The sequence below is a fragment of the Periophthalmus magnuspinnatus genome, chromosome 16 (assembly GCF_009829125.3).
Source record: "Periophthalmus magnuspinnatus isolate fPerMag1 chromosome 16, fPerMag1.2.pri, whole genome shotgun sequence".
Lineage (NCBI taxonomy): Eukaryota > Metazoa > Chordata > Actinopteri > Gobiiformes > Gobiidae > Periophthalmus > Periophthalmus magnuspinnatus.
In genome coordinates this window covers 6,100,597-6,110,027 of record NC_047141.1, presented here as the reverse complement: position 1 = coordinate 6,110,027, position 9,431 = coordinate 6,100,597, and the positions used below count along the sequence as shown (strand labels likewise).

At 43.2% G+C, this 9,431-nt stretch overlaps 1 protein-coding gene across 2 annotated transcripts in view; it reads right to left on the bottom strand.

Annotated features, from left to right (window-relative positions):
* Positions 1 to 814: 814 nt before the first annotated feature.
* The window catches only part of pear1 (platelet endothelial aggregation receptor 1), a 56,956-nt gene continuing 48,339 nt past the window's right edge, over positions 815 to 9,431 (bottom strand). For both annotated transcript variants that reach the window (XM_033980856.2, XM_055227929.1), the window contains exons 15-23: positions 8,497 to 8,628; positions 7,530 to 7,658; positions 6,145 to 6,261; positions 5,233 to 5,451; positions 4,706 to 4,815; positions 3,770 to 3,896; positions 2,870 to 2,938; positions 1,724 to 1,939; positions 815 to 1,631 (exon numbers count right to left, since the gene is read on the bottom strand). In XM_033980856.2, coding sequence (XP_033836747.1) covers positions 1,504 to 1,631; positions 1,724 to 1,939; positions 2,870 to 2,938; positions 3,770 to 3,896; positions 4,706 to 4,815; positions 5,233 to 5,451; positions 6,145 to 6,261; positions 7,530 to 7,658; positions 8,497 to 8,628 — 1,247 coding nt within the window. In that variant the 3' untranslated portion in view covers positions 815 to 1,503. The remainder of the gene's footprint in view (positions 1,632 to 1,723; positions 1,940 to 2,869; positions 2,939 to 3,769; positions 3,897 to 4,705; positions 4,816 to 5,232; positions 5,452 to 6,144; positions 6,262 to 7,529; positions 7,659 to 8,496; positions 8,629 to 9,431) is intronic.

Sequence of the window (9,431 nt, the reverse complement as noted above, 5' to 3'; positions counted from 1 at the left end):
TATTTTGAGGGTGTTTTCCCATTCGCAATATTTTGTTTTGAATTGTTAATCACTATGGTAACAGTCGTGATTTGTCATCATTCTGAAACCCATGGATACCCTTCTCTGGGCGTATCATAAATACTTTTTTTTAAGAGTACATTTCAACCAGAGATGTTCCTTAAACTGATCTGAAAATGAGTGAGGTCAAAATAAGTCAGCTGTGTACCGTCTGTATCCAACTGTAACGCATTTTATTGTCTATTGTGTGGCTTTGGTGTCTGAAACTTATGTGACGCGCTTATAAACTCATCATGGGGAATAATGAGGATGCTCTAAATACAGAAGATAAATGAGGAATAACTTTGGACCACTGCAAACTGTTTAAAATGGATTTGTTCTGTTTTTCACCTTTTTAAGAATCAGATACAACTTTGACTCAAAAAGACCTGCCCTTAAGTACCATGTGAGTTTTCCTTACAAAAAAAAACCACAAAAAAAATCCAGCAAATAAAACCTGCGAGGGCCAGCAGTAGTATAGTAGGTTAAGCATTTGCCTATAAACCAGAGGGTAGCCAGTTTAAATTCCACCAAGATATATATATATGCTGTAATTGTTATGTCATAGGGCAAGACACTTAATGAGGTTTAATAAATTGATGAACCATATACACGAAGCAAAGTTTTGTGATGTAATTTCTGGAGTCATTTAGCAAATTTCAGCGATTTTTAAGAGACAACTTTCATGTTTCAGTCGTCATACTGTTCTACAATATTCCTACGCATAATAAATGGTATGTTTACACGATTTTTTTTTAAATTTGTTATTTGCTTTTTTTACATTTTAAAAAATATATTTCAATTTTATTTACAATTTGGTCGACATGTATGATTTCATTGTACCTCCTAAAGCACAGCAGGAGAAGGCTACTGGCCCTGACGTTCAGTGGTAACAGGCAGGAGACGATATCCACATTCCTCACTGGTTTGTACATACAGCAGTCTGCAGTACTCTTTAACTCTAACCCAATCGTGACCACGTCCACACAGACGACCCTCCAAACACCTCACACACCTGACCCTCCGAAAGGCTGGTCCCGTCCAAATGTCATCATCCAGGTGCAGCGCGAAGCCAAGTCTGTGTGTCAGAAACAAACTGGGGAGGCCCTAAGCAGCAGGGCCCAGTAGAACAGTCCATCTGGGTAAGTACGGAGGACTTCTGCGGTCAGTATGGAGGACTTCTGGGGCTAGTGTACTATGTGTAACAATGCACACAGGCTATCTGGGGATGTGACTATAATATTATTTGAAAGGGACTTGCTTAACACAAATCAGCTCACCTGTTGTAGTTCCAGTTAAGTCAATTGTCAGATTGTGTTAAAACAAAGCTCAGGGAACTCTGATGACACCAGTGAAGTATTCCCAGTGCGGAGGTCCTCTGCGGTCAGTCTTCTTTGGTCACTGTGGAGGCCTTCTTTGGTCAGTACGATGGTTTTCTTTGGTCAGCATGGAGGCCTTCTTTGGTCAGTACGGGGGTCTTCTAGGGGAGGGTGGCCGGCGCAGTGGGGGGAGGTCGTAGTGTCCCGGGATGTGGCTGTTGACGGGGAGGTCGTAGTGGCTCAGGGGGTCGTCCTGAGAGAAGTAACCAGGCTCTGAAGAACAAGAAAAAGTCAGTATCATACAACTCCACTGGGGAAAAGATTTGAGAAGTAGTGCCCAAATGTGAGGGTGGCTTAGAGCATACCTCTGGGGGGTGGGGTTGTGGGCGGCGGTCTACTGAGCTCTGTGTAGGAGTGGTTCCGGGGGACAGCAGATTTCATCTCCATGTAGCTGCTTTCGGGGAGCCCACAGGACGGGTCCAATGAGCCGCAGAAGGGCAACCCTGGCAGGTCTTTTATGGTGGCGTACGGGTTCTCACTGTTTACAGAACTACTGCTCACAGCCAGGCTCTCCTTCAGCTCTGGGGACCAGCAGGGACACAGGTTAGCAGGGTTTACAGGTTCACCTTATTCCAAAAGTTATCATGGGTGCAGCGATTGTCATTTGGGTTGTATTATTTTTCATGGAGCTGCCGATCTTGACAGTAAATATGTTCTACAGTATATGGACTCCAAAGCCTCCAGTGTTGACTTGTTGGTCACATGAACATTGAACATTTTACACAAATCAAACTACTTTATATCAGGTTTTAGCGGCAAAACTTTTCTCCACTTTTTTCCGCTTAACCAGAAGTGCCATTACAAAGAAAGCACGGTTTAGTAGAATTTAACGCAAAAGTGGGCGGGGTGGAAAAAGGAGCATAGGCTTGTTAAGTGTGATGTCACGTTCAGGTCCAAGGTAATAAATAATGTGGCAAAAAAATTAAAAATCAGAAATGCTACAAATCAGCCAGTTGGACCTGGAAGTGACATCATGACTTAACAACTCTGTGGCTGCACAGGAAAACCTTATTTGAATAATTTTATTGAATAGAAGTTTTGTAAAAATTGTTGCGTATTACCTCTTTTGATTATTTGCACATCTTTATTTTATTTTATCATAGTTTATATTTGCTATTACTTTAAATTGTTTTATGTTGCACCATGTCACTGAAGCAAGTTCCTAAGTTGTGATTTTTCCTCACTGACAATGGAAATAAAACATATTCTGATTCTGATCAAAGAGAGACTGGTTAAAGCTCAAATGAAAATACTTCTGTAAATGAAAACATATAATTTGTCATTGCAATTTTTATTCATCTTATTTTAGACAATGGGGTTCCACTGTAGTCGTCTCTATTAAAGAGAAACTGATAAGTTAGAGTTTGGCGTAGTCTCAATATAAATCAATATAAAAGCTGTCATATAAATGCACTTTCTTTTCTTACTTCAGAAAGTATAGCAGAAAATACCTTTGTGATAATATTTTCCGGCTCCTGCTCCAGCGCTGTAACTGTAACTGCGGTCTATTCCATAAGCTCCTGAGGATAAACACAGTGTTAACTCTTCAAAACAACAGAGCATATGCAAATTATCATCCCTATCTAAATATTACTTTACAAAGAGAAAAATATATTTAAACGGCCCAGATTACTCTATTTTCTGATAGTTAGTCTGATGTTATAAAGTTGTTTCCTCATCACAAACAGAACTGGAGTTGTTTAACATGTTTAACACACTTAACTCTGCATATTTAGGATTAGTTCTTCTCTTAAAAACACTCTGTTCCACCTTGTGATGTCATGTGGTAATACAAGAAGTGCTCCACTGTGTTAAACTCCACACACCTTCACTAGCATCATTTGGATAATTTCAGCCTTGAAAGTGCCAATCTCTACTGAACTAAAGGTAAAAGGAACGACATTGCAAAATGACTACGCAACACTGCTGAATCCTACATGTATCACCGATTAAGAAAATAGAATTGGACAACAAACTTAGTACAGAGAAATGAGAGTATATTAGGGACGATGACAATATGGTGTCTCAAAAATAAGCAATTGAATATCGCTCAAACATGCACAAATCACACCTACAACTCTGCGAGGGTAAATGCTGAGGTGAAACAAGTACAATGTGGTTAAAAGCTCTGAAAAGTAGATTTCTGGTCTGCTTTAAAGTTTGCAAGACTCTATTTTGTGTAATATAGGTCCTTTTGTGTGTTTATATGACGTGCGTGATGTGTAGGGGACGCGCGTGATGTGTAGGGGACTTGTGTGATGTGTAGGGGACGTGCGTGATGTGTAGGGGACGTGCGTGGTGTGTAGGGGACGTGCGTGGTGTGTAGGGGACGTGCGTGATGTGTAGGAGACCTGTGTGGTTGCAGGGGTGGTGGGGCTTCCAGTCGGCTGACAGGGTGTTGCTCCCGTCCATTCCGTACAGCCCTCGTCTCTGCCGCTCGCTGTTCTTCAGGCTCCCAAACAGCACATTATTGGTGTTCTGCAGACACACACATACATCTGCTATCAGACAGGGCTCCTGGGGTCAGATGTACCTTTTACGAGGTCAACAGCTGTTTTTCGTTTGAAGTAAAGAAGCAACTTGTTCCTGCGACTTTCCTCTGTGTGTTGGATTATGGAGATCTGTTTTATATGAATGCTTCAGCTCAATGTCTTTGAATGGTTGACACTGTTTATCATGCTTCTCTAAGGTTCATTACTAACTGTAAAGCAATGACACATCACTGTGAGTTGTATTCTCGAGTGGGATGGCCTGCCCTGGCCGTTCGAAGGAGGAGTCATTGGTCACTTTCATTTATAAGGCAATGCTTGGACTAGTGCTGACCTAGATCTGTTCCTTACTGTCACAGAGAAGGGCTGATTCTTGTTCTCTCCGTTCACAAGATCATGTGTTGCTCTCTGTTCCTTTTGGTCCCACTGAACTGGGCAAAAAGGCTTTGGTCCACTCTGCACCTATGAGGTCAACTGTACCCTAGGGTCAGCTCTACCCCATATTCAACAGTATCATGTGTGAGGTCAGCTGTACGTTGTGGTCAGCTGTACACTATATGAGGTCAGCTACATCCTGAGGTCAAATGTACCCTGAGGTCAGCATTGGGCAGCACATGTTAAAGCTTATGTTTGGACAATATCAACACAATCTTGGCCTGGGTTATTCCTCTCAGTAAATATTTCTAAACAAACAGCTTTTGAAAAGACCCAAAAACCTCGATACTCAGAGAGCCAATAATCCCATTGCTGTTCTCTAGGGTCAACTGTACCCTTGGGTTTCTCCAGAATCACACCCACCTTGATGCTCCTGTCGTGGTTGTTGGGCAGGTGTGGCAGCGTGGCCCGGTTCTCTCTTAGGGTGTGGTAGCTCGGGTTGGAGTAGTACTGGTGATAACTGTGGGGGATATCTGCAGAGAGAGGGCGGACTTCATTAAAAATACACCAGTAACATTTTGGTAGAACAGGGTAATGTCACATGTTCAAAATCAACTCAAGTTACACATTTCAGAGCGAAAACCCCTACATTCATAGAAATTGTGTTCCCTTTTGCCTCGTGTTACCTCGCAGTCTGCACTTAACACCCGGGTTATTCAGCATACGCCGTATTCAAAGAAGGGGGGGGCTTATGGATGTGGCTTACTTGGCACAGTGTTCTTGAAACGGGCAGGGCTTACATGTGTGGGCACGGCTTGCCTCTGCACCTGGATCATACTCGCAGTGGCACAGCGTACGCAGAGGGGGCGGGGGCTAACATTTATGGGTGGGGCCTGCCTGGCACAGCACACTTAGAGCACGCAGGGCTTATAGAAGTAGGCGGAGCTTACCTGGCACAGCGTACTCGGAGCGGGCGGGCCGGCTGGCGGAGAAGGACACAGTGGGCGTGGCGTTGTGCTTCTGTTTCTGTCTGTGGCGGTACAGCAGCAGCAGGGCCAGGAGCAGCACCACCAGCAGCACCAGCACCATGATGCCAACGATGGCCCCCCATGACTCCTTCTCGCTGGGGGGAAGTGGCACCATCACGCTGCCCGTTTGTGACGTGGGGTCTGGACACAGAGAGCAGAAATAAGAAATGTTTTGTGGTAATCGTGATATATTGTTACTATGCAGAGTGTGTGTTGCTATAGGCCGATCATATTTAACACAGATGAAGGAAGCTAAAATGAATATTGTTAAAATGCTGATTTTTGTTGTACAGTTTGTCATGCAGCGAGTTTTTGGTCTAGTCAATAACAGAAATCATGAAGCTCAACATTTGTGAATTGACCTTTTAGATATTTGAAAGAAAAATGCAATGTAAAAAGGGCTGTAGACCTTTAGCCGATTAATGGAGTCTTCATCAACCAAAATATGAGACGACAGCAGAAATAAAAAGTTGTGAGAGAGTTAGCTTTGGCATTTTAAGAATGAAAAAATGTCTTTATATAAATACTTTGTTTCCTATTACTTTTCATGCATTAATAGTAGTTTTGGCATGTACTCCCCCTGCAGGTGTAGACTTGTGAGTGCAGTTTGGGTCAGATACACAGAGATACATAATAGCCACCTTTTTAGTTGACTAATCGATCAGCAGGACATGTCTTAAGTCCAACAAGACTTTCTCTAGTCTTCTACAGGCCTAAAATGTGATCAATAATGCCACCTTCTGGGAGTATAAGATCATCATGTTGTAGAACCTGAAAACCGAAAGCCGTTCCAGACTGAAAGTGCGGGGATTGTATTGAATATGAAGGCTTTACCGGGCTGGCAGTCTCCCTCGCTGCACACACACTGCCCGCTGACCCGGTCACACACCAGAGGGGGCAGACACGAGCACGTCTGAGCGCAGAATGGACCGAAGCGACCGGATTCACAAGCTGCGGAGATACATACGGCACATGTGTGGGTCACCAGAGCAGCAGAACTATCAGCCTCCTCCGCCTCTACATCTCCTCTTCACCATATGATCATAATGGTACAGATTATATTGTGCTTCTTCAGTTTCTTCAGTAAGGTTTTTACTATAAACAATGCACAGCTGCACTTTACACAAGACCTACTGTTCTTATGTCTGCTGTATAGTTTTAATCTGTGACATCAGTGGATCATTTCACACATTTGAAAGTGGTGGAAGAAGTACTTAATTCTGTTCCTTAAGTACAGATACCAGAGCGAAAAAATACTCACGTAAAAGTATCACACGAAAAAATTACCTGGTTAAAAATGTACTTAAAGTGTAATAAGTAAAATATTTTGGGGCAGATTTTGAGGTTGAGTAAAGCTTCAAATACATCGATTTTGATAAAGATTTGTGCTGAATTTTGTTCAGAAACAATTTAATCAATCGTTTTTTCTACATTTTGTTCACTCAAACTATAAATGTGCTAAAATAAACCCTCAGCCTTTTCAGCAGGTCTCATACAATAGTGAAAAATACTCCTGTTCAAAAATGTAGTGGAGGAGGAAGTACAGATACCTGCCCTTGAATGCAGTGAGGTAAAAGTAAAAAGTACCCACTGTAAAACGTACTTAAGTAAAGTACAGATACCTAAAATGTATAAGTACAGTATTGTCCTACTTTTACTTGGTTACATTCCACCACTGTAATTTGGATGTTTAAATCGCAATATTGATTGACCTAATACGACTTAATATAAGAGTCTGCTGATTTCTAGCTTGAAAAATTGTGGAGTTCAATGAGGAATTAGGAAATGATACGACGCCGTAAACATCATCACAACAAAGCGCCTCATGTTGTCGGCTGCTCCTATGGATAGCTGCATGTCACACTAGCGAACAGTGGATTTTTAAAAAATTTGCACCAAAACGACTTTGCAACGCTGCCTAATCCTACAAGATTCACTAATTAAGAAAAAAAAAATTGGAGAACGAAGTGCGGACAGAGCAGTGGGTGTGTACTGAGGACGGTGAAAACTGGGTTAGATCAGAGTAATATCTTGAATAAAGGAGAATAAAAACTACTCAAACATGCACAAATCACTCCAAATACAACTTCAGAGAGTCAATGAGAAGAAAAAAATAAATATATATGGTTAAAAGCTCTGAAAATGTCTGTTTGCTTGCATCCTGGTTGGCCTGACAGTGAGCAGACTATGCGAGGGACTATGTGAAGATGAGGACTCACGTTTGGAGCAGTCCGGGCCCGTCCAGCCTGCAGGGCACACACAGCGCCCGTCCCGAGGGTCACAGGAGGAGTTAGCACAGGGCCCACACACCTGTGAGCACTGAGGGCCGAAGAAGCCAGAGGGACACGCTGGAAACACAAAGGCACATCTGCTCAGGGCGAGGTCTCAGGACATGTTAGAGGGTTATTATGTTCCTACCATCAGCAGAGAGTTTTGGGGGATCCACTCTACTGTTCATGTCTGTGCCTGTGTTATATCTCCTAAGTTCTTTCTAAGCACTTCACTTTCAATTTTAATTCAATTTTTTTCGCAACCGAAACTCACAGCAGCAGGCACCTCACAGAACTTAAGAAAAACTGTTGATTTAACAAACAGAAAGTCATTGGTCGATAACAGACAGGCAGATTAACCAATAATCACAGGAAAGAAGCACGTGGAGAACTGTTCCAGAGCGCCCCTCGTCACTACAGACTGAATATATAAATGGACAGAGCTATCCCACTAGCCGCCACGTTCCAGAAAGGAAGTGATAAATAACTTTGGACCACTGCAACCCCTTTAAAATGAACTAGTTCTGTTTTTCATGTTTTTAAAACTTTAAAAATCAGATACAATGCCTTTAACTCACTCTGCATGACCCTGGTGTTTTTTGTCCATAAATGAAGATATGAACAATAATAACAGACCAACTTTTTTCCCCGAGATCGCTCCTGCTAGCGTTTGATTGACAGATATCACACTTGAGGGGGTGAGTACCTTCAATAACTTAGCTCCCGATTGGCTCTTTGGTTGCACTCAGAATTCCAAATATAGAACTTCAAATTAGCCGTTATAACTGCTAGTCTCGATAGCGTTCAACAAGGCCTCATCCAAATGCTAAGGGTGACATCATATTCCCCTCCAGTCTATGGCAGTCACCAGTTGTATACAAAAGGCTGTTCACAAATGCCCATGTTGTTGCCTTACCCTGCTCACAGTTGGTCCCTGTGTACCCAGGCGGGCACTCGCACAGCCCAGACACATGGTGGCACAGGTATGTCCCCCCGCAGGACGGACAGGTCAGGCTGCACTTGTCGCCATACATGCCCGCAGTGCACTCTGGACAAACAGCACATGTCAGAGGAGGCCCAGAACACAAAAGGCACATGCAGAGGACTCTTATGTCCACTAGGGGGCACACATGGACATTTACCCCCAAAGGAGCAGTAAATGTTACGTGTGTTTTAAGATGCAGAAAACGTCGCCTGGATTGTCAGGGGAGGAGAAGAAGGCTTAAATCAGTATCGCCTGGCTGTTCTCAGGCTTGAGAACAACCTGAGAACATCCAGGTGACCCCAGATCGCACAGAGTCCCGGTGACAGGACAGGATCTTACATTTGTTTGAAGTGTTGCACTGAATAAAACTACTGAATGCATTCTCCTGTTTGACCACACAACACAGACCACATCACCAGAGCAAAGAGCACAGAGCTCACTATGAAGTTTACAGGCTTAGGCCTGATCAGTGGTGAGGACAACTTTTAGCTCATCAAGATTATGTATTAATCATGTAGTCTTTATCATACAACATCCAGGGTCTTCCTGTCTGATTTTACACCTCTTTGGTGACATAAACTTAGATAGATGAGGAGATGAAGAGGAGGGAGGGATGCTCCTGAACTGCAGGGCGCCACATTTCATCAAAACATATCAGGTCCAATCAGCTGTCAGTCCACTGTCAATGCATGTATTTGACATTTCCCATCATACATTTGGGCTTTGAAGTCCATGAAGGCGGGTGAAAGCAGCTGCAGGCAGCTCTTTTTCACCATCACCTGCCTTGATTACTGGTGCCTATGTAGTGTTGTTGTAGGGCTGTCCGCCTGCAGCCGCCTTCACTGCCTTAAAACACGCCTATTACC